Here is a 26,154-nt window from a genome sequence, read left to right on the forward strand (position 1 = left end):
AAATGTTATATTTTATGGCGTCAGATCGGGACCAAAGTTTTGTTATTGACTCAGCCGAACCAAATTAAAGTGAGTTCGTAATAAAGTATGGAGAAGAGAGAGAAAAGTATAGTTTTATTATAATATGACTTGTTCTTGATTACAATAGAAGAGGGACTTATATAGCCAACAACCATACATAATAAAGGAAAATATCCTAACAAGGAAACTATTATAATAATGAAACTATCCAATAATATAATATTATCATATATGTTAACATCACGATGTTGAATCAGGAGTTTGCCAACCAAGAGACGGAGCCACGTAACCAAACAAATCCAAAACTGCAACACCAGATTCAAGAGCATCCAAACAAATCCAAAAACAGAGCCACGAATCCAAACAAATCAAAAACTTCCAAAACGAATCCAGAGACGCAACAAGAAAGGAGAACGCAACAACAAAAGAGAAATCATCGAAAGACACAGCAACTCAAAAGAAAACAAAGCAATCAAATAACAAAAGCAACAAATCTGCAACCAAGCTCCATAAGCAACCCAATACAAACTCCAAATAACTAAATCCAAGTCAATAAACTGTATCCAATCCTAACCAAATAAAACTGTATCCCAATTCAAATTGTATCCAAATCTAATCAAATCCCGCGAAGTCCAGTGTGCATAGAGCACCAGATAAACTAAACCAATGTGCCTAGAGCACCAAATAAACTAAACCAATCCCTCAAAGGGCCAATGTGCCTGTAGCACCAAATAAACTAAATAATCCCTCGCAGGGCCAATGTGCCTAGAGCACCATATATACTAAACCAATTTACCTAGAGCACCAAATATACTACACCAATCCCGCGATGGGCCAATATGCCTAGAACACCAGATAAAATAAAACAAAAAAGTGGAGAAGTATACAGATGTGCCTAGGCTACCCCCATCATCAACATGAGAAAAAAAAATGAAGATGAGAGCGAAAGAAGAAAAAAAACAATATTATTAAGGAGATAATATCATCAATGCGAGACGAAGAGTGTGTATTAGAGTCCCAACCAAAATCAGCAAAAAAATTGCACGAGTGTTCCAACCAAAATCAGCAAAAAAGTTGTATGAGAGTCCCAACCAAAACGAAGAAAAAAAAGAATAGTCATGATTAAAACTCAAAATCATCCGAGAAAAAAAACAAATAGTCTATTTAAAAAAGAAAAATATGAGAAAAATAAAGCATGTCACGTGTTTTAAACCCAACATGTGAAACCCAATATAACTCATCATCAACCTGTCCCAGATCGAACCATAGCTCTTGATACCATGATAAAACTATACTTTTCTCTCTCTTCTCCTTATACTTTATCATTGTTAAGTAACCAGTCCATCTAAAACCTTAAGGTGGTAGAGGAAGTCTCGAACAGGATCTTATACTCTGTTGACGGAGGAATTTGGGAGCAACAAAGTCTGAGGTTCATAGCCGGAAATAAGATCTGTGATGGCGGTTCTTTGTCGGAAATGTGAACAGTAATCGGTGGATCCGATGAACAGTATTCGTCGGAAAAGATGAACAGTGTTTAGTGGTGGTAGTTATTGGTGGCTGAGATTGCTTAGGGTTAGTGGTGGCTCCTTTGCGCTCTCGCTTCTGACCCCTTACAATTTGCCTACGCATCCCTATATATAGGGAATCAAGCCAACGTAGTTCTTGGGGAACAAGAAACCTAATGGGCTTAGATCTCTTGTCCCGAGGCCCAATAGGAAACCTACTGAAAACCATCTTCTACTACATTTAAGAATGTCCGCCGATGAGGCCCAATGATAAAGGCCCAAGGCTCGTCCGCGGCTTCGAGAATTCACGGATAAGGCATCTCTATGGCCAAGGATAACCCTCCGCTACCAGCTGTTTCTCTAGTCCGTGGACGCAGGTATCGTTGTGGTTCACCCCAAATGTTGGACGCATCCTTGTCCCCCAATAAGGAGCCCCTACCAGATTTCAGGAAAAGTGATCCCAAGCTTTTGGGTGCAAAGTGCAAGATACTCCGAAGTCTCCTAACGAGGACACCCGTTGACTATAGAGACAGAGCTCCCAAAGCACACACCAGATTTTACCGCACATCCCCAATGATGACACTTATTAACTACAGGAGGAGGCCTTCAGTCCAGGCATACCCCTGGAGATCTCTGACCACGGACACCGCCTTTCCCGTAGATATGCTACAGGAAGGAGTTCTTCAATAGGGTACCTGCATCAAATAGGTTAGTAATAATAATCTCCATCTTCCTTGAGTCTTCCAAAGAACCCTTCCAAGCAACCATATTGAAGTTCTCATCAAGACATCTTACTCACTTAGGGTGCGCCCTAAGATTTATCATTGGTGAGAATTTTCCAGAGATTTTCTCACTTCCCTATCAAGTCACTAGGTACGCCTCCTCTCCTCGATGAGGGCGCGCCCGCTTATAGATGGGGCCTACTGACAACAACTTCTTCATCAGCCAAGAAAATAAAGGGCGTGTCCTTCCTACACACAGGGCGCGCCTATTTTCCTTCCATAAGGAAAATAACCTTATCTGTTCCTTAATTTTAGGCATTTCATCCTTAATTTTGACTATTTTATCAATCTCAATCTGAATATTATTTATACCAATTTTTGGGCATAACAACTACCCCCCAAATTCCATATGTCATTGAAAATGGGATTGGAATTTTTCCTCATCCTTATCAATATTTGTATAAATAAACTTTCCAACACTATTTTACTGGGCGCGCCCTCAACAGGGCGTGCTTTTTGAAGTCCCAGAATTCCAATTTACTATGAAAGTCATATAAGGCGCGCCTTCATGAGGGCGCGTCCCAGAATTTTTGAACGGTTTGAAACGGTTCTCCCTGTTCTTCGGGAATTGTGATCGACATGATTGATTTGATAATTGTCCTTTTTTAGCTATAAATACTAGTCACAATCAATCTTTTTACTTTTTACTTTTACTCTCTCCCTTTTTTCACTTTCTCTTTCTCTCTAAAAACTTCAACTCCGACGATACCATTTTGCTCGGAATTAGCCTTCTCTACTACCATCCTCTAAATCTTTTTCGGTCAACTCCTTCTCCAATCTAAAAGGTATGAAAAACTTCTTGTATTTCTGAATTTCGTCAAGTAAATCACATTGCATGCCATGTTACCCTTTCAACTTCTAGTTCATAGTTCATAAGTATCTGTGTGTATATATATGTGTATATTTATATTTCTGTGATTTTGATCTAAAACTGCTTAGTAAAATTTTCAAATTCTCGTTTCTAAGAACTTCAACCGTTTCCCCCTTAATCTAATTACATTTAAGAGCGTTCATATCGCGAAACCTGCCTAGGGCGCGCCCAAAACATCTTAATATTTAAATAAAATTTTTAGGCCTTGGAACTGATAAGACGCGCCTTCTTAACATAGGACGCGCCCTAGAGGGAATTTGACATAAGTCACTCCTAACACAGGAAATATCGTTTTCTCAAAGCATCCATTACTTTGTATGCTTCCTTCATGTCTTCTTCTTCCATTCTTTCGACTTGGGCGCGCCCTCAATATTTCTTTGGTTTTCTTTACATCTGGAAGACGAGGGTGCGTCCTCTCCTTTTCACTCATTCAAGGATTTCCTTATCAAGTTGGGAATCTATTCGCCTCCAAACACTCACTTCGAACCTCAGCCTCCAAACGCCCACCATACTCCCGAGTTTCTGAATCAGGTGGCGCGCCTTGTTCAAGATTCCAAAAAAGGTACCCTGATGGCTGACTCTTCAAATGGTTCTTCCATGGATAATATCCCCTTGTCTCGCAGGCATGGGAAACAAAAGCTAATCCAGAAGGAAAGATCTCCAGTCCCTGTTAGTACAGAGCTAGATGATGATGATTGGCTGGAAAGTTTAAACGCGGATAGGTATAGGGGCATTGAAATCGGTGTCAACGTTGGTGCAGGGCCATCCAAAGTCTCCTATATGGCTGTTTCTCTAAGCCTATCTCCACAACAACCACAGGGCGTGCCAACTTCTCCCATTCCTGAGGGCGCGCCTGAAGAGAATATGTCGCCCCTTCGCGATGAATTGAATTTCTTTGATGAGGACTCTCTTCAATTTTCCACCTCTCCCGAACCTTCTCCAATTCCTTTTCAGCATTGGGAAGTTTCCGACAGCGAGTTAGACTTTGACTGGGATGAGTATGAACCGTGTAATGAAGCCGTGAAGAAACGTTTCAGGAAAGAACATGGAAAGATTTTTTGTGTGGGCTTGTCCTCAGCTTGTTCCGATGAGCAGCTAGAATGGCTCATGGAATTTTATGACATGGAAGGCATATGGGCACGCCCTCTGAGCATGATGCGCCCCCATATTTTCAACTATGGGAGAAAATTTAAGATCCCTAGGATGGTAACCAGCCCTAAGCTGGTTTTTTTGGTTATAGGCGCGCCCTTGCATCCCTATCTTAGGGAAGTGATAGAACTTTATGATGTGGCCCCACTCCAACTTTCTCCCAACAGCTACAAATTTATTCTAGCCCTGTTCATTCTCTATACAGACATGGGCTTCCCTCAGCCTTCAATGGCCGAAGTCAGCTATTTTTTCAGCTTAAGGAAATCTGACCATGAATACTACTACTTAGTTGTAGACAAGCAGCATAATAAGAAAGGTTTCTCCTCTGGCAAGCTCATCCATAAAAAAGGCTGGAAGGAAAACTTCTTTTATTTGTATGATGTTCCCAGGTTGAGAATAAGATTCAACACGTCTCCAAGTAAGGGTGCGCCCTCTCACTCTCTTTTCCTTATATTATTTCTTTTTTCTTTTTTCTCACAACCTCATTCTCTCAAAAAAAACAGTGGCCAAACCACTTAAGGGCGAGCCTAAAGGCGAGCTGAAGCCCTTCTCAGAGTGGTCGCTGAAAGATGGAACTTAAAGACTTTGGTTACTAGGACCAATTTGATGCGAGTCGGAATCCTTTCTGACCAAGTGGGAGCGAAGCGTAGATTTATAAGATTTAGGAAAGGTGTTCCTGTTTCTCATGTCCTTGACCTAGATAGTGAAGAAGAAGAGGACGAAGCAGAAGACAACTCTTTTCAAAGAGAGGCCCCTTCAAGTTTGATCATTTCAGAGTCTAAAGGCGCGCCTTCCATAGTTGGTGTGTCCTCATTTCCTGATAAACCTTCATGTTAGTTTTTATCTTGGCATACTAGATCATTGATAGAACTTCCTGTTAATTTTGCTTGACAAACTTTCTGTTACTTAGGGCGCGCATTTTACCTGAGGCTTAGCAAGTTACACATCTATATTATTGCTATCTTTACTAATTACTTTCGTTTATTGCTTTGTTCAGCACGCCCAATTGTCAAGCTTAACTAATATTTTCTATGTTTTGTGCAGAATTGGCTCCTCTAAGGATTCCCAAGTCATTTGGGGCGCGCCCTGGCGACAAACTCAAGCCCAAACCAAAGAGAGACGCTCCTACAGCGCAGACATCCATCCCTACTCCTACTCCTGTCCCCCAAACTACTCATGTCCCAAAAAGACCCATTATCGATCTAACGGAGAAGCAGGGCACGCCTAAAAGGCCCAGAACATAGGGCACGCATTCAGGCTCTTCTGCTGCCTTGAACTGTTTTGGCCCACTGGGCTCCCTTCATGTTACAGATGAGGAGGTGGAGCAGTGACAAGATATGAGCTTGGAAGATGCTGTCAGGGCTTCCATCAAAGCCTCTTTCCAATTATTCATCCATTCCAACCAAGTGGTGGATAAACTTCTAGAGGTGAAGGTGCACCATGAGAGGCTGCAGGATGACAACAATATCCTAAAAAATACCTTAAAGGACAAAGACTTCCTCCATGCCAAGGATATTAAATCCAAAGACTCTGAAATCTCCTTCCTCAAGGATGAGGTGGCTAATCTGACTTCCCAGCTGGAGATTGCCAATAAAAAGGGTACCTCTCTTCACACCGAGCTAGGAGGAGCCGACCTGAGGATCGAGTATCTTGAGGAGCAGCAAAAGATGGGGTGGCCTGATGAGAAGAGGGACGTTACTGATGAAGCCTTTGCCAACGGTTTTCACTTCTACAGGATCGGTTTTATGGCCAACGACCCTGATTATACTTTTGAAAAATTTTAGGAAGAAACTGTTGCTGAGATGGTGGAGTTTAAGAGGGAGCATGTTGCAGAGATCAAGGCAAGGAGGATAGAACTTGGGTTAGAGGAAGATGACGAGGGCGCGCTAACAGAGGAGGTTTCTAAGGATGAGCCTGAAGTTGATCCCACTATTCCTCTCCAGACCATTCCCCCAACACATGAATCTCAGGGCGCGCCCTGATTTATTTTCATGTTTAAACTTCATTCGTACTCAAGCTTCAAATACTTCTAAGGAGCCAGCCCTCTTTTGATGTTGTGCAAGGTTGTACAACTTATATTTTGCTACTCTTTAACTTTTGCATTATGACATATCGTATGGTTTTATATGATTTTATCTTTTTCAGTATGCATATGAAAATGTGTTAAGGCGCCTCAACCTTTTAGGGCGCGCCTTAATTTTATAATTTTCTTCTTTGATTCTCTCTTAACCATTATACACTTCCATTGTATAAAAAATGAGGTGCGTCCTTCCATAGTGGCGCGCCCCTATATCGTGTTTTCATAAATCTTTAGTCAGATTGTTATGGCGTGCCTTACTGTGGGGCGCGCCCTTTAATATTTAGAGCACCTTATTTAGCACGTTCATGAGTACTTTTCTTTTTTGCAAGATTTTAAAATTGTTCCTATGTTATAAGGATCTATAGAATTTCTTATCGGAGCATTTTGAAATCAGGGCGTGCCCTATTTCTTTTCAACGTGCAAGTGCCAAGTACTCCTTTCTTATCAGTGATTCTTTTCTTAAGTGCTAAACTAATGGCGTGCCTTGATATAAAGGACTTTTCCTTAATTTAGTTAATCAGCCATACTGTTTTATTTTTGTGCCATCAATTGGTTGTGTCATACTTCTAGGCGCGTCCTTCTATGGAGGCGTCTCATGATATTCTGATTTTTAATAATCAGGGCGCGCCTTAAGATAGGGCGCGTCTCAGATTTTCTTAGATAGGTGATTGTATAACTTATGATTTACTAGGGCATACTCCCTAGTATAATGTTGGGATTCTACTGTCATATCATAGCAAGGAAATATTTTGTTGGTGTATCACTCATAGGAATTCTTTATTATGAAGGAACTTTATGTGCTGAAAGTTTTATATGCCGAGTAATCAAAGCAATTTAAAGCAACTTCTTTCTTTTATTAATAATGCGCTCTAGTGTTCAAATTACACCAGTCCCATGGCTACTATGCTCTGTGGGGAACTTATTTGAAAATTTTATACTCATGCTAGTTCCAAGGTTCGTAGTCATGTATACTACCCCCCTAGGCTAGGAGGAATTTATTTGTTACTAGTCTATTACATAGGAATTAATCATGAAAATGAGGGGGACAAAGCCACACCCTACTGATAATACTTTCGTAAATGCTCCGCATTCCATGCTTGGGGAATAAGTTTGCCATCCAGGTCTTTCAGGCGATAGGTTCCCTTTCATAGTATAGCCTTGACCTTGTACCATCCCTCCCAATTAGCTCCAAGCACTCCATGTTGAGCTATTTTGGTGTTAGGCATAACCTTTCGCAACACTAGATCCCCAACCTTGAACGGCACGGATTTTACCTTCTTATTAAAATACCTTGTGATTCTCTGCTGATATGTAGCAAACTTTTATTGGGAGTTTGTTCGGGCTTCGTCTAGCAAATCCAAGTGGAGCCTCTGGTTAACTTCTGCATCTTCTTTAACAAACAAGTCTCTCTGGAGGAATCCGGCTCCTACCTCCACGGGAACCATAGCCTCATACCCATAAGTCAGCAGAAATGGGGTTTCTCCCGTAGTTGATCTGGGAGTTGTGTTGTAAGACCAGAGGACCATGTGCATCTCCTCTAGCCAATCTCCCTTCTTTTCTTCCAAGTTAGCCTTCAAAGTATATTTTATGATTTTGTTTATAGCTTTTGTCTGACCATTGCTTTGCGGGTGATAGACTGCGGTAAAATCTTTTTTGATGTTCAAATCTTCACAGAGCTTCCTTAGCTCTTTACTGTCAAACTGCTTCCCATTGTCTGGGATGAGTTTATATGGGATACCGAACCTGTATACTATAGAATTGAAAACAAAGTCCTTTGTCTTCTTTGCTGTGATCGTGGTCAGTGGCATAGCCTCCGCCCATTTGGTAAAGTAATCCACAGCCACCACGGCATATTTCACACCCCCCCTTTGCTTTGGGCAACTCTCCAATAAGATCGATTCCCCACATGGCAAAAGGCCAGGGACTTGCTAATGAGGTAATAGACGTTGCCGGGGCGTTGGAATAGTTGGTGAATCGCTGGAAACAGTCACAAGCCTGGACAAACTTGAAGGCATCTTCTTTCATAGTTAGCTAGTAATATCCTTGTCTGAGGACTTTTAACGCCAATGAACCACCCCCCGAGTGATTGCCACAAATCTCTTCATGCACCTCCCTGAGAATATAATTTCCTTCTTCCATGTCCACGAAGCGTAACAGTGGCTGGTTAAATCCCCTCTTGTATAACACCCCATCGTATTCAATATACTTCGCAGCTTGGTATCGAAGGTGTCGAGCCTGTAACTTATCTTTTGACAAAGCTTACATTCGAATATAGTTATGAATGGGGGTCATCCACCCCTCTAGCGGGTTTTCGTGTGTCTGGAACACTTCTACCTCTGGAACACTCGGTATCTCTTGGATTCCCAAAGGAATTTGTTCAAGTTGGATGCTATCCATTTGTGATCCCATCTTTTCCAAAGCATCTGCCTTACTATTTTCCTCCCTTGGAACGCCCTCTAGCCTGGCACTTCCAAACTTCTCTAGTAGATGTTGCGCACATCTCATATATAACTCCGTTGGGGGTCCCCGGGCTTGGAAACCTCCGTTGACTTGATTTACAACTAACTCAGAGTCACTCCAAGCTATTAAATTCACCACCCCCACTTTCAGAGATATTTTCAGACCATTGATCAAAACTTCATACTCAGCATCATTATTGGTGACATAAAACTTGAAATGGATGGCACTCATCAAATGATGCCCTTCCGGGGTGACTAAGACAATCCCGGCGCCTGCTCCACTGTTATTCACGACCACATCAACATGTAAGATCCACCAAGGGTGTGGGAGTTCCTCCATTTCATCAACAGGAAAATTTCCTTGTGAGGAAGGTTCTGCCAACACTATGGCCTTGTCGTCCACCTCAGAATCAAATGCAAGTATGAAAACTTCCAATGCCTGTCCTTTAATTGTCATGCAAGGACAGTACTCCAAATCGAATTGTCCAAGCTCTATTGCTCACTTCAACATTCTTCCCGATGATTCAGGTTTGTGCAGAATATGCCGGAATGGATAAGCGGTGCGGACCTCTATTCGGTGAGCCTGATAATATGGTCTTAACTTTCGTACCGCAAGGATAAGGGCGTACACCAATTTCTCCATGCTGGTATATATGGTTTCCGCATCCAGCAACCTTTTACTCACATAGTACACGGGCCATTGGTGGCATGCTTCCTCCCTTACCAATACAGCGCTGACGGAGTATTCTAAAACCGCCAAGTAAAGAACCAATATTTCTCCGTTCTCCGGTTTGGCCAAGATAGGAGGATTTCCCAACTACTCTTTGATTTTTAGAAAAGCCTCTTCACAATCTGAGGTCCACACAAAATCCTTCTTCATTCCTTTGATTGCCTTGAAGAATTCTTTGCACCTATATAATGATTTTTAGACAAATCGATTTAGGGTTGCAATCCTTCCCGTCAGACTCTGTACTTTCTTGACGCTGGTGGGAGACTTCATATCCAACAAAGCCTTGATTTTCGCCGGGATGGCCTCAATTCCTTGGTGGTTAACCATAAATCCCAAAAAAATTCCCGATTCCACACCGAATACACACTTCTGAGGGTTTAGTTTCATCCTATATTTTCTCAAAATATGGAACATCTCAGCTAAGTCTACAATGTGATCTTCCACCTTCTTAGATTTTACAAGCATATCGTCCACGTATACCTCCATCGTCTTTCCAATCTGCCTCTTAAACATTTTGTTTACCAATCTTTGATAAGTGGCACCGGCGTTGATCAGACCAAACGGCATTCCAATGTAGCAATAGAGTCCCCTATCAGTGATAAAAGAGGTGTGCTCCTGGTCAGGCTCGTATATAGGAATTTGATTATATCCGGAGTACGCATCCATGAAACTGAGCATGGCAAGCCCTGCCGTGGCGTCGACCAATTGGTCAATTCTTGGTAAAGGAAAGCTATCCTTCGGGCACGTTTTATTCAGATCGGTGAAATCCACACATGTTCTCCATTTACTGTTGGGCTTTTTTACTAACACTGGACTGGCCAACCATTCCGGGTAAAAGGACTCCCGAATTAGTTCGACGTCCAAGAGCCTATCCACTTCTTCCGCCAAGGCTATAGCCCTCTCTCCACTTACGGCCCTGCGCTTTTGTCGAAACCCTTTATGTTTGGTATCGATGTTCAAACGGTGGAACATTACCTCTGGGTCGATTCCCACCATATCAGAATGGTTCCATGCAAATACATCGAGGTTTACCAAAAGAAATATCGAAAGACCCTCTTTTAACCTTGGTGCCAAGTGAGATCCAATTCTCAAAACCTTACTTGGATCTTTTTCGTCGACAGGGATTTCAATTGTATCTTTCGCTGATCCCATCTTCTCCGTTGCCATTGGTATTAGGGGATCTAGGTCGGGCGAATCATGATTCTCATTATTTTGTAAAGAAGGCGCATCCCCTTCAGGAGGAGCATCGACTTCTTTAGAAGGCGCACCCTGCATTACAGGGCATCAACTTCCTTTATATTTTTCAAGGGCAAGGGTGCGCCCTCAGGGAGAGGGGCATCTATCTTATGATCATCTTGTCCGAGACTTTGCAAGGCGTCAAATCTCCCTTCCAGCCGTTCCCCATTGAAATCTTCTTGGATTATGATATTTGGGGGTTCCTCGTCTTCCAGCATTTCGATTCTGATTGTGCCTTCCAAGGACAACCTTGTTGGAGGCGGTTCAGAGGGGCGTTCGTCTTCTTGCTCGATATAATAATGGACTCGGATTTCCTCGATCGGTTGCTCGATGCTCCTTTCTCGATCACCATCTGATGCATCTTCAGTGTGGGAGTCCTTTCTAAAGCCCCTCATAGCTTGTCTGTAGTGCACTCCCGAGAATCATAATGAGAGCCCTTTATACTTCCTACACCATTTGGTGTTGGAAACTTGATGGTAAGGTGGTGGATTGAAGTAATAACCCTCATCTCCTGAAGAAAAAGCCGTCCCAACAGCACGTTGTGGGATGACTCCTAATTCAGGACCTTGAACTCGAGTATCTTTGTCACGGACAACGGGCTTTCCCCCAAAGTACACGGCAACCGAATTGATCCCATAACTCTAACTCCCGTGCCGGAAAAACCATAGACCCACCAATCTTCTCCTGACATATCCCGATTAGGTAGCCCCATCTTCTTAAAGGTGCTATAGTAGAAGATATTTGTCGAGCTTCCATTATCCACGAAGGCCCTATGGATGTTTTTGGTCCCAATCTGTATGGAAATGACCAGCACATCATTATGGGGGTGATGTACCCATAGGGCATCCGCTTCTCTGAAGGTGATATCCATAGATTCTCCCTTGAACACTTTGGGTGGTCGAGTTTCTACCCTATGAATGTCTGTGAGAGGCCTGAATCGAGCTTCCCTAGCGTATCTTGCCAAGGCCCTGTTGCTGCATTCCATCCCGGGATCTCCTCCGTAGATCGTTCGGATACTGCCATCCCTGATAAATTTATTTTCTTCCAGAGTTTCATTGTTCGACCCACGTGGGGCTCGCCCTCCTTCTTCCTTCACTCTGTCAGTGATATCCTTGTGCCTCCTTACTTCCTTAACCACCCATTCGCCGAGATACCCTTCCTTGATAAGTGCTTCGATCTCATCTTTTAATTGTCGACACTCATGCGTGTTATGCCCGGACGACTCATGTGTTAGATATATTTGATAATATCATGTGTAATATGATTTGTATTTAGTTTTTAGATCTTACATAATAGGACAAATCAATACTTAACTGGAAATCAGCACTTATACTAAAGACAGAACTTAAGATATCAGAACTTAAGTTATCAGAACTTAAGGTTCAGAAGATATTTATTAGGATATAATATCAGGACTTAAGATGACTTTCAGATAAGGCAGGCGGCTGATTAAAAGGAAAGAAGATCGAGACTAAGACAGAAAGAATTGTGCATGAAGAAGGAATTCTATGAAGAATAGAAAACTTGGAAGAAAAGATAACTAGTTGATATATTTTAGGAAGCAGAATTATATTCCATATCAATTAGAAGATTATCTTGTAACTGTGTAGTATATAAACACAGGAATAGAGTTTACACTATAAGTGTTACGATTATCGAAGTTATTATTCTTTGTAACTCTAGCAGCTCTCGTGATAATTTGTTCATCACTGAGAGAGGAAAGTTCCATATTGTAACAGAGTTTATTGTGTTGAATAAAATCTATTTTCTGTTACTTAAGTTCTTATATTTGATTTGATTGTGCTAAACAATGTATTCAACCCCTTCTACAGTGTGTGTAACAATTATACGCCTGTTCCTAATGCTCCTAGAAAAACATGTCATAACTGTGGAAATTCTAACCATCTGGCTTCTTTTTGCAGGAAGAATAAGAATATAAACTCTTTACCTTCAAAATCAGGAGTTAAGAGTCAGTCTGTTAGATATAAGCCACAAAATCCTTCTTTTCATTGTGGTAGTTTATGGCATTCTATTTATACTTGTAAGGAATATCATAGTTTGTACTATGATTATTATCAAATAAAACCTTCTGTAAAGAAAGTTAGCTTTATTCCTTCTAGTGTAAGTCCTGATGCGAAGTCTGATATTGCAAATTATGATAAGAAAACTGTTAACATAAACTCTGATGCCAAATCCGCTGTAAATGTTAACAAACTTAAAAAGGCCAAAGGATCCAAGAAAGTCTGGGTCCTTAAAACTAATCATTAGTGGTCTTTGTGATTGCAGGGCAACAGGAAGAACATCCTAGTTCTGGACAGTGGATGTTCAGGACATACGACTGGAAATAAAGCCCTTCTATCAGACTTTATGGAGAAAGCTGGCCCAGGTGTTTCTTATGAAGATGGCAACATTGGAAAAACTCTGGGATATGGCAATATCAATCTTGGGAATGTCATCATTGAAAAAGTAGCTCTGGTCTCAGGACTTAAACACAATCTGTTGAGTGTGAGTCAAATCTGTGATAGAGGTTATCATGTGGATTTCTTTGAAGAACACTATGAAGTTGTAGGCAAATCTACAGGCAAAGATGTTCTGAAAGGATATAGGCATGGTAACATTTATGAAGCCAAGCTTTCAACAAGTACTGATGGTTCTGCAATCTGTCTGTTGAGTAGAGCATCAATTGAAGAAAGCTGGGATTGGCACAAGAAACTCTCTCATTTAAATTTCAACAATATAAATGAACTAGTGAAGAAAGATCTTGTGAGAGGATTGCCAAAATCAGTATTTGCTCCTGATAGCCTTTGTGATTCATGTCAGAAGGCAAAACAAAGAAAATCTTCATTCAAGAGCAAGACTGAATCATCAATTCTTGAGCCTTATCACCTACTACATGTTGATCTATGTGGTCCAGTTAATGTCATGTCTATTGCAAAGAAGAAATATGCTATGGTCATAGTGGATGAGTTCACCAGATACACATGGGTGTATTTCTTGCACACAAAAAGTGAAACTGCATCTATCTTGATTGATCATGTCAAACAACTGGATAAATTGGTCAAAGATTATGTGAAGATCATAAGAAGTGATAATGGCACTGAGTTCAAGAATTTGATTACGGAAGAGTTCTGCAAAGACCATGGAATAAAGTAGGAATTTTCTGCTCCTGGAACTCCACAATAAAATGGAGTTGTTGAAAGAAAGAATAGAACTCTTATTGAAGTTGCATGAACTATGCTTGATGAAGCAAAGTTGTCAACCTACTTTTGGGCTGAAGCTGTGCAGAATGCTTGTTTTACTCAGAATGCAACACTCATTAACAAGCATGGAAAAACGCCATATGAGATGGTGAAGAAAAAGAAGCCAAATCTGAAGTATTTTCATGTATTTGGATGCAAGTGTTTTATTCTTAAGACTCATCCCGAACAGCTATCCAAATTTGATCTAAAAGCTAATGATGGAATCTTTGTTGGATATCCACTTTCTACAAAATCCTTCAGAGTCTATAATTTAAGAACAAGGGTTGTCATGGAATCTATCAATATCTCTTTTGATGATAAGAAGATTACTGGACTTGAAGATTTCAATGATCATGATCAGGTGAGATTCGAAAATGAAGTTTTAAATTCTGATTCTGTAAATCCTGATACTGTAAACTCTGATGGATTAAACTCTGATGTTATTGAAACTGTGGTAACTACGCCTAAGGAAAATGCACCTATGCACGGGGAGCATACTGAAGATCCAACCACATCTCAAGAAGCATCAGAATCTACAACAGGCTCTTCAAGTTCTGATAGGCCAAGTTCTGATAATTCTGGAAACTCATGTTCTAATATTTCCGGAAACTTAAATAATGAAGGATCCAACTCAGAGAGCATAATTTCAGGGGGAGCATCAGAAAATGTTGATGGAGATAGCATGGATCATGGGGGAGCATCCAGTTCTAAAGAAAACCTTCCATCTGCAAGGAAGTGGACTAAAGCACATACACCTGACTTAATTATTGGAAATCCTGATGCAGGTGTCAGAACTAGAACAGCTACATCAAATGAATGTCTTTATCATTCTTTTCTCTCTCAGGCTGAACCAAAGAAAGTGGAAGAAGCTCTTCAAGATGCTGACTGGGTGCAAGCAATGCAGGAAGAGTTAAATGAATTTGAAAGAAATAAAGTCTGGACCCTAGTGCCAAGACCAAGGAACAGATCAGTTGTAGGTATAAAATGGGTGTTCAGAAACAAAACTGACAGTGACGGCATAATTACAAGGAACAAAGCAAGGCTGGTTGCAAAAGGATACTCTAAACTGGAGGGAATTGATTATGATGAAACATTTGCACCAGTTGCTAGATTGGAAGCCATAAGAATATTTTTGGCTTATACTGCTCACAAAAAGTTTAAAGTCTTTCAAATGGATGTGAAAAGTGCTTTTCTTAATGGAGAATTGGGAGAGGAAGTATATGTTGAACAACCTCCGGGCTTTGTAGATCCAAAATTTCTAAATCATATCTACAGGCTTGATAAAGCACTCTATGGCCTTAAGCAAGCTCCAAGAGCATGGTATGAGACATTAGCTCAGTTTCTTCTGGAAAATGGATTTAACAGAGAAACTATTGACAAAACATTGTTCTACCTCAACCATGGAAAGGACTTACTTTTGGTGCAAATATATGTTGATGATATCATTTTTGGTTCTACAAATGACAGACTTTGTAAGAAGTTCATCAAACTGATGCAATCAAGATATCAAATGAGTATGATGAGAGAACTTAACTATTTTTTGGGCCTTCAATTCAAGCAAAATGAAGAAGGAACTTTTATTTGTCAATCTAAGTACACCAGAAATTTGTTGAAGAAATTTGGAATGCAGGATTGTTCAAGTGCATCCACTCATATGGCCACTGCAACTAAGTTGGATAAGGATACTGGTAAATCAGTAGATATTACTGATTACAGAGGTATGATTGGCTCTCTACTCTATCTAACTGCAAGTAGACCTGATATCATGTATGATACCTGTCTTTGTGCAAGATTTCAAGCAGATCCAACAGAACCTCACTTAACAGTTGTGAAAAGAATTTTCAAGTACCTTAAGGGTACAGCTAATCTGGGATTGTGGTATCCTAGAGAATCAGACTTTAAGCTAATAGGTTACCCAGATGCAGATTTTGCAGGATGCAAAATTGACAGGAAAAGCACAAGTGGAAGCTGCCAATTTCTTTGAGGCAGATTGGTTTCTTGGTTCAGCAAGAAATAGAAGTCAATTTCCATATCAACTGTAGAAGTAGAATACATTGCTGCAGGAAGCTGTTGTGCACAGATTCTTTGGATGAAGAATCAGTTACTGGATTATGGGTTAGAATTTTCTAAAATCCCTATTTACTGTGATAATCAAAGTGCAATTGCTATGACAGGTAATCCAGTTCAGCACTCAATGACAAAGCACATCAACATAAGGTACCATTTCATATGGGAACATGTGGGTGAAGGTACAGTGGAATTGCATTTTGTTCCCACAGATCAACAACTAGCAGATATCTTCACAAAACCACTATGTGAAGCTACTTTTACAAGATTGGTAAATGAACTTGGAATGGTTTCAGGTTCTTTCTCTAAATCTGCTTAGTTTATGTTCTGACACACTAGACTTTATGATCAGTATTTACAGATATTACTATCTTTGTGTATTCAGTGCTTAAATTGAAAATTACTTAAGTACTGATTATTGTATGATGTGAATTTCTAAACTCTGATAGAGATATGAATATTTCTGTGACTGCTCAATCCAATGAGGATAACTGTACTAGATGCTGACATAGTAATCTTTAATATACTAAAGATACCATGTTTGAAGTAATTATTTATGTGGAAATCTTTTAACACAAGCAAATTCTGATATTGAGCTTAGTTAAGTTTACTCTGTATATCTTATTACTAAGTCAAAAAATAGAATAGTGCTTCTTATCTGTTAAGTTCTGATGTTAGTAAATCTGGTGAATGTACTAAGTGCTGATAAGCCTCACTTATCAAAAGAAAAAGAAAAGAAAAGAAATACAAATCAGGTACTCCTTTGAGATCTAGAGTAAAAATGTGGAAGTGAAGACCCAAGTGCATTGCTGGTATTAAGTAATATGCATTATAAAAGCAAAATAAAATTTTCTTGGTGACTTTTCACACTCTATGATTACTAGAGAAATACTCTGATAACAGCATAAATTCTGATAAGCAGTCGTGACTCGCTTACACTGAGAAGACACTGTAAAATAGAATTTCAAAAGATGCATAAAATGAGCACAAAACAGTTGAGGTGGACTCATGCATGAACTCATTCTAAAGTAGACTTCAGAATAATGACAGATTTTAAGTAAAGTTCTTAGTTATGCCTTATTTCTAAGATGTACTGAAGTGAATAAGACTTTACTCTTTGTCTGATATTTAGCTTAATGCACACACTTACACTCCATTGAATAATGAAAATTACTGTGGTGATCAATGTTATTTTAGATAAACAGTTTATGTGTCAGATTGCATAAGTTCTGAGGACAAGTTCTAATGAAAGTTCTGATGATTAAGTTCTGATGAAACCATATCAGTATTTGTGTGAAGAATTACAGAAATACACATTCACTTTCGAGTTAAGGAGCCATATTCTGATGACTTTTAAATCCTGATAATAATCAAGTTTTGATGCTGTCGTGGCAGTATTTACTTGGTTTATTTTTGGTCATTACTTGAACGATAATATTTTTACAGAATATTGGTTAATGTGAGATAAAACAGTCATAATCATTGTGGGTTAGTGGTTAACGTGTATGTCCTGAAAAACTGTATGTGCACGGTAATTATTGCTTATTTTACGTTCCCATTAACTCTCATTCTAACCGTAAAACTGACTTTTCAAATGGTGTTAGGTGTAAAGTGTATCCCATGCTTCAAAAATATGACTGTTGAGTGGGGAGAGTATATATATGAGAGATAAAAGATTTTCTAATCTTTTCCATACTTTTCTATTCTAAATCTCTTTTACTTTCTCTCTCTCTCTCTCTCTCTCTCTCTCTTTTATTTTCTGAAGCTATTTTTCTCTCAGGATCTTTTACAAACACTTTGCAATCATTTCTCTTATTCACTTAATTTCTTACAGAGATGGCACCAAAAGACATAATTTTTGATGGAGCTAAGTTTTTTCCTAATAACTTTCTGCTATTCTTAGCAAGTCAGAAGCTCCATCAGAACTTCACTTCATTCAGGACTTTCTTGCTAGTTCTGATATTGGATACGCTCTGACCGAACCTGAAGCAGTCTCTGGTACTCAAGTACTGGAGTTCTGGAGAAGCGGAGTATATGATGATGGTGGTGCTCAAGGGTCCCCAAGTATTATTTTTTCATCAGGGGAGGATGAGTATGTTGTGACATTGGCTATGGTCCGACAAGCACTGCAGCTGCCTGAGAACTGTGTTTATTCTACTGTTGAAGAGCCAGTTCTTCAAAACATGATGGCCAGTCTGGGGTATGAGAGGACATTGGAAAATCTGGGTCAGTTGAAGAGATCTTTCATAAGAAGGGAATGGAGTTTCTTCTTTGACTGTATAACCAAGGCTTTTGCAAACAAATGCTCTAATTTTGATGCAATCCCCATATTCAGCCAACAAATCGTGTATGCTCTCATTAATCAAACTGATTTTGATTATGCAAGTGTTGTCTTAGGTTTTATTGGGGATAGAATGACAGAAGATAGAAATACTATTTATTTTGCTAGATTCTGTCAATCTATAGTTTTTGTTGTGATAATAAGCCTCAATCTGCTAGTGAATTAATTTCATCATTCAGACTAGCTAAAAGAGCTTTTAATGACTTATTATCTACTGATAATAAGAAGGCTGTGTTAAGACCCCTCCTAGTTCCTTTATCTGTCAAACAAACCTTAATAACCTACGATCCAGTTAAATATACTGAATTATATCCTGATGTCCAACCATTAGAACCTCATCCATCAACACCTACCACCTCTACACAAACACCTCAACCTTCTGATCCTACAGAGCAGCCTTCATCTTCCAAACCCAAGAGGACTAAAAAAGTACCTCAGACTCAACAGAAGAGAAGGAGATTTATTCTGCGCGATGAATCAGATTCTGAGGAACAGGTTCCAATATCAGAACCTGTTATTCTAGAAGCTGAGAAGGTTTCTTCTCAGAAAGATACTGTAACTGGGAGTTCTAGGCCCCTCAAAAGGCTTAGAAAAATAAATTCTGATGATAAAACTCCTACAGTGTCTCCACCTTTGAGGAAATTAAAGAAACAGAGAGCTCATAGGGACATAGTTGAGTCAGATTCAGATGTAGTGGAAGCAGCTAAGGAATGGGATCAGAAATCTCTGATCTCAACAGAACCAGTTGTTATTGAATTACTTCCTTCTACACAAACAGAAACTTCACAACATGAAACTGCTCAAGTTAAGCTACCTACACCTTCTATGTCACCTATAGTTGATCCAGTACATACTGAAGAACCAGGTACAAGTGCTGAAATTAATATTCATAACCTGATTGTGCCCGAGGTTTTGTACTTGGAAGCTCCACCAGTTCAACTCACTCCACCAACAATATCACTTTTGAATGTTGATCAGAACCTGGCTGCAGATCAGAATTTAGAGTAAAATGTTGAAGCCTCTATAGCCTCACATACTGCTATTTTATCAGAGGATGCTGATACTGCAGGATCTACAAGTTCTGATGCTGCTAATGAAGAAACTACTGATAAAGCTGCTGGTAATTTATATGCTGATGCAGCTGGTCCATCAGGACATGTACCTCAATAAACTGTTCATAAAGCTGAGTTAGTCAAGAAGTTTGTTACAGGGGAAGCACCAGTACCTTGGAGTGAAACTCCTAGAGGAAAGGAGTGGACTAAAGAATGGAACTCAGTTAGTTTTGTTCCTTCTGAAAAGATTCTTGCTGAGCATCTTGCAAAAGCTGATAAAATGCTGATAAATGATGATTTCAAGGCACAGCTGAGAGTTACTGCATTGAGTACACGGCACCTTCAAGGTCAACACTCAATAACTCATGACAAGGTGAACAAAATTCAGGAAGCTCTAATCCAGCAAGATATAAATGTGAAACTTGAAAAGAACAGATTTTTCAAGCCAGCCTTTGACAGAATTGCCTACATTGAGAAAACTCAGGAGAAGCAACAAGCTCAAATTGAAGAAATTCTGCAGAATCAGGCTTCTCACCAAAGTCAACTCAATGAGATCCAATCCTCAGTGGAATTGCTTGTCTCTCTTATATTACCTGCTGATGTCAAAAAGGGGGAAAAAGTGATTAAGTCCAAATGCAAATCTATTCAGACACTGAAAGGAAAGGATGATGGAAATGATGACCATGGAAACTCTGATAAGGGTAGAGGTCAAGGTCAAGGCAAAGGACTTTCATCAAGTAAAAATAAAATTACAAGTCAAGGAACAAGTTCTGATACTGGGAGAAGAATAAGTTCTGATACTGGTAAAAGGATAAGTTCTGGTGGATATCTAGAACTTGATGAAGAAATTTCAAAGCAGTTATTTCTTAAAAAAAATACAGGAATGGACTTTGAGAGTCTAAAGGAAGAAGAATCTAGACTCAAAGCAGAAGGTGTCAAGACAAAATCTGAAGCTTCTAAAAGTTGATGAACCTGTAAAGGTTTATATGCCAGTCATGGATGAAGAAATAATTGATGAAGAAGCAGATGCTAATCTTACTCTGATGCATAAGAAGATTTTGCAAACAACCTCTGACATGGCTCATGTTTTTCAGAGTCAAGATTTAGTAAGTTCTGATATGACAGTGAAGCAAGCAACCTCTGACATAGCTTAAGTTGGCTTGATATCAGAAGATAAGGAAAAGGAAACCTCTGACACTCTTATGTTAAACTTTCAAAGATACTCCTACCAGGATTCACCAAAGTTAAACAGGCTCAACCTTTGAAGACTGCAACAAGTGGTTTTGAAGCAAGAGTTGTTACCGGAAAGGAAGCAAGAGATAAATCTGGGTTAGGTAGTTCTGATGAAAGAAGAGTACATAACACTACTAATGATCCAACTTCCTTAAGTGAACCAGGTGTTGGAGCAACTCCTGAACGATTGAATCGACTTGAATCTGTACAAATGGTTTACCATACCTTCTTGAAAGAATATATCTTGTTATATTTCATGACAGATGGAAGGGTATACCAGATTAAGAAAAATGCTATACCACTGAAGTATTTTGAGGAACAGGAACATGTTCTATACATACTTCAAGTGAAAGACAGATTAACAGATAGTGTTGTAGGGTATTTAAAGTCTCAAATTCAAAGACAGGAGAAGCTTTATTCTGTAAAGTCTGATAGCACATATTGTCCCAAGTACAGATATCACAAGGGTGATATTGTCGATATGAAGCCTAACTCTGCTAGGATTATAACTACTTTTCTGGGTTATAAGGTTGTGGAATTCAATCTAGAGTCTGACAAGGCATATCTGATAAGACTAGATCAGGAGATAAGAAAAGCGATAAATGATCTCAGAGCAGCTATTTTTCAAACTGGAGAAGATACAGCTGAATTGATAAATGCTAAAAGGAGGATGTTCAATGAACTTGAATATGCAGAGAGATGTTTGTTGAAGAACTATCTCAGGACAACTCCTGATATCAAAGAGATCAGAAGAAATTGAAGTTGAAGCCAAGTCAAAGATCTACAACTACTTAAATTCTGAAGTTTATACAGACTGAAGCGGTTATCAAAAGTTAAAGATGGTAAAGCTGAAAGGACTGTAAGTTGTAGTTATCTAGTCAAATTCTCATGCATTTATACTTAATGTTTTTGACATCATCAAATATCTGTTGAACTTGTATATTATGCTAATTTACAAGTTGGGGGAGATTGTTAGATATATTTGATAATGTCATGTGTAATATGATTTGTGTTTAGTTTTCAGATCTTACATAACAGGACAAATCAATACTTAACTGGAAATCAGCACTTATACTGAAGACAGAACTTAAAATATCAGAACTTAAGTTGTCAGAACTTAAGGTTCAGAAGATATTTATCAGGAGATAATATCAGGACTTAAGATGACTTTCAGATAAGGCAGGCGGCTGATTGAAAGGAAAGAAGATCGAGACTAAGACAGAAATAATTGTGCATGAAGAAGGAATTCTATGAAGAATAGAAAATTTGGAAGAAAAGATAAGTAGTTGATATATTTTAGGAAGTAGAATTATATTTCATATCAATTAGAAGATTATCTTGTAACTGTGTAGTATATAAACACAGGCATAGAGTTTACACTATAAGTGTTACGATTATCAAAGTTATTATTCTTTGTAACTCTAGCAGCTCTCGTGATAATTTGTTCATCACTGAGAGAGGACAGTTCCATATTGTAACAGAGTTTATTGTGTTGAATAAAATCTATTTTTTGTTACTTGAGTTCTTATATTCGATTTGATTGTGCTAAACACTGTATTCAACCCCCTTCTACAGTGTGTGTGACCTAACAAGTGGTATCAGAGCCTTCTGTTAACACACAAACAGTTTAAGATCCAAAATCAATCATGTCTGAAGAAGAAACTCCAACCAAGCCCACCAAAACCGAAGAACCTCCAAAAACTGAAACTCATAGTCGATATGAGACTATAAGAGTTCCCATGTTGAAACCTTCTGAGTATTCCATATGGAAAGTGAAGATGGCTATGTTTCTGGAAGCTGCAGATCCAGAATATCTCGACAGGATTTATGAAGGACCACATATGCCAACCAAACTCTCTGTGGAAGTTGCAGGACAGCCAACAAAGTCTATACCAAAGGAGAAAAGTGATTACACTGTTGAAGATATCTCATCGATTGTAAAGGATGCAAAGGTAAGACACTTGCTGCATAGTGCCATTGATAATGTCATGTTAAACAGGGTAATAAATTGCAAGACTACAAAAGAGATATGGGATGCTTTAGAAACAAGACGTCAGGGAACTGATTCAATCAAGAAGAACAGGAAGACAATACTCACTCAAGAGTATGAGCACTTTGACTCAAAGTCTTATGAGTCATTGACTGATTTAAATGACAGATTTGTCAAACTCTTGAATGATTTGTCACTAGTTGACAAAGAGTATGATATTGAAGATTCAAATCTTAAGTTCCTGTTAGCTCTTCCTGAAAGATGGGATTTGAAGGCCACAATAATGAGAGACAGCTATAATCTTGATGAAACAACTCTTGATGAAATTTATGGGATGCTCAAGACTCATGAACTTGAGATGGAACAAAGAAGCAAGAGGAATGGAAGAAAGTCAAGAACAGTTGCCTTTGTGGCTGAGGAGGAAAGTCCCAAAGTAGCTGCCTCAAGAAAAGGCAAGGAAAAAGCTCTCATCACAAAGTCTGATACTGAGTCATCAAGTTCTGATACTGATGATGACTCAGAAAATGAAAGTATACATGAGATGGACCATGATGAGGAGATGATAAAGCTGTGTGCTCTCATAAAGATTGCGTACAGAAAATTCAAGAGAGGAAAGAAGTTTTCCAGGAAAGGTGCAAGTTCTGAAAAGAAAGGTTTCAGAAAATCTGAAGGCAAAGGAGGAAAGTCTGACAGGGGAGATTACTCAAATGTTAAATGCTACAACTATGGTGAGAAAGGCCACATATCTCCAGATTGCAGAAAAGGGAAAAGTGACAAAGGAAAGGCTCTTGTCACAAAGAAGAAAAGCTGGTCAGATGCTTCAGATTCTGAGGATGAGGAAAACTATGTCTTGATGGCAAATGCTGATAGCAGTTCTGATACTGCTGACTTAAAGGTACCTCAAACTACTTATGCCTTTCATACTGATGATATTACTGAGTTGAGAAGATATCTTAAAACCATGTTTATTAGTTATAAAGATCAAACTTTAACATGTGAAAGATTAACTTCTGAAAATCTTGCTTATAAAAAGAGGAATGATTATTTAGAAAAAGAGTTAGTCATGTTCCATCAAACTCAGAAAGATAGAGATGATGCCTTTTATGTTAGGGATGAAGTGTTAAAAATAAATGAATCTCTAAAAACTGAGTTAGAAAAGGAAAGAGAGATTATCAGGACTTGGACTAACTCTGGTAAAGCAACTCAGGATATTCTTAGTAGTGGAAACTGGAAAGAGGGCTTAGGTTATGGAGATGGTAAGAACAGTAAGGGAACTGTAGAAACTGAGCCTATAGTTGTTAAACAAAAACCAAAGGTAAATCCTGTTAAGTTTGTAACTGCAAAGTCTGATATTGATAAATCAGAAGTTAAGGAGAAAATAACTTCTGACAAACCTAAACAGGATAAGCCAACTGAAGTTAACATAGGCTTAATGACTAAGAAGCAGCTTAAGCATAAGCTGAAAGATGTTAAGAATGTAAACAAGGTAAAGCCACCTAGGAAAAATAGGAATGGAAAGGAAGGTGTGACCTAACATCATGGTATTCATAGTACTTTTTCTTATCTTTGCTTTGCCATGATGATAGAGCCTCAGGTTTTCTAAACAGCCCTCTATTTTTGTTCACGTCGAAGATATGCTCGATGGACGCGGCCAAAGGCGTGTACCGGCTTGTTCAGTAGTCATAGTTTGAGGGAGAACTCCATTCCCTCCTCGTGGTCGTGGTATTCACCCGGTTTGGGCTCCGACTACTCCTCTTGTACCTCGAACTTGGAGATCTATCTCTCTTCCTCACTTTGTTTCTCTGACTTGCTTGCTGCTGGTTGTACTTCTGCCAGAGATTGCTCTATGGCTTTGAACGATTCTGCCAAAGCAAAGACATCCGCTAGAGTAGCTGGGTGTTTTCCTTGTAAGTACTTCCAGAAGTCCGAACCAACCCTTAGTCTTGCAATCAAAAAGCTCTTTAAGGCTTCGTCTGAAGCCCCCCTTACGCTTGTAGATTCTACATTGGACCTTTTAAAGTATGACGTCAAGCTTTCATTCTCCTTTTTCCAGACGTTGGCGAGAGTTGTAACAGAGGGAGCATATCTCACAGCCGCTTGGAACTTGGTCAAGAAAAGAGTCTTCATTTGATCCCAGGAAGTGATTACTCCCGGTCCAAGCTTTTGAAACCATTGTTAGGCGCTTTCTCTAAAAGTAGCTGCCAGGAGCCGGCATCGAGCCAAGTCCGGGACTTGATATACATCCATCTCTATATTGAATCGACCCAGAAATTCCACGGGGTCTGAGCTTCCATGGAAACGGAGATCGCTAGTAGTGTTGCGAAACCCGGCCGGCAACTGCGCCTCTCTTGCAGCCACCGAGAACGGGGAAGGGATTTCGGCTGTGGCCGTCACTCTGCCTTCCAGATGGTTAAGTAGACTTTTCAGATCGTCCACATTGAAAGTCCCCAAACCTGGGATAGTTTGCAGGTAATGTTGCGGACCTTGGGGCTGCGGTGGAGGTACCTCTGCTTGGTTCCCACCTGGAGGAGCTTGTTGCTGGTTGGTGTTCTGGGCATCTTCTGGTATCACGATTACTTTGGGGTTCCGATCTTGATCTCCTCCCAGATATTCTCCTTGACCTCGACCGCGACCTCGAGCCGTTTCGCGATCATAATTCTCCACATCTCTATGATCATCATATTCAGCATAGTTATCGCTGTCAGTTCGATTATACCAGCGGGCATCAGTGCGACCATGGTAGTTATCACGGCAATACCCATCTAAGTACCTACCTCGACCTCATCTTCTTCCCCTCCATTGGGGCCTTCTCCAACGGTCGCTTCCATATCCTCGACCATATCGGTCCAGCGATCTGCGGGGATGAGCTCTCTCATGATCGCGGTGCCGCTCCTGATTTCCATGGGAATTCAGGGGCACACGCATCGTATCATGGGGCGTCACGTCTCCACGATCAGCTTCATTTTGCCATTCAAGTAACAACATTCTCAAATCATCATCGCCTAAGCGGATCCCCAAGCGATCCTTTAAAGCCGGAAAGCCTCGTTGCTCATTCTCCGGCATGGACTCCGCCTGTCGACGCTCCTCAAGACTACATCCAGACTAGTGCGGATGTGCAGTCCTCCGGTTATATGTCTGCAGGATTTCTCGACCATCAGCATCTTCTTCCACCAGCTCGATGATTGGGGACGTATCATTGGAATAGTTCAGGCATCACGGGGTTATCAGCACACGTCCCCCTCCAGTGTGACCGTGGCCGGCCGAGGCATCTTTATCAGTCATGGGCGCTTTCCCAGGTGCATGAGTAGCACGGCCGCGGCGAAGGCCCCTTCTGGTCTTGCGCCGCTCCACGGTGCTCAACCTTGAATCGAAGCCGTTCAGAGCATCGCCCATGCGATA

The 26,154-nt window shown here is 40.0% G+C and overlaps 2 protein-coding genes across 2 annotated transcripts; both read right to left on the bottom strand.

Annotated features, from left to right (window-relative positions):
• Window positions 1-7,730: 7,730 nt before the first annotated feature.
• LOC141714544 (uncharacterized) lies at window positions 7,731-9,324 on the bottom strand. Its single transcript, XM_074518058.1, has 3 exons — window positions 8,743-9,324; window positions 8,518-8,643; window positions 7,731-8,336 (listed from the first exon to the last, which is right to left on the bottom strand). The coding sequence occupies exons 1-3, from the start codon at window positions 9,322-9,324 to the stop codon at window positions 7,731-7,733; spliced, it is 1,314 nt and encodes a 437-aa protein (XP_074374159.1).
• Window positions 9,325-11,386: 2,062 nt separating this feature from the next.
• LOC141714546 (uncharacterized) lies at window positions 11,387-24,882 on the bottom strand. Its single transcript, XM_074518059.1, has 2 exons — window positions 24,549-24,882; window positions 11,387-12,015 (listed from the first exon to the last, which is right to left on the bottom strand). The coding sequence occupies exons 1-2, from the start codon at window positions 24,880-24,882 to the stop codon at window positions 11,387-11,389; spliced, it is 963 nt and encodes a 320-aa protein (XP_074374160.1).
• Between the last annotated feature and the right edge of the window lie 1,272 nt (window positions 24,883-26,154).

This window comes from Apium graveolens, chromosome 3, assembly GCF_009905375.1.
Source record: "Apium graveolens cultivar Ventura chromosome 3, ASM990537v1, whole genome shotgun sequence".
Lineage (NCBI taxonomy): Eukaryota > Viridiplantae > Streptophyta > Magnoliopsida > Apiales > Apiaceae > Apium > Apium graveolens.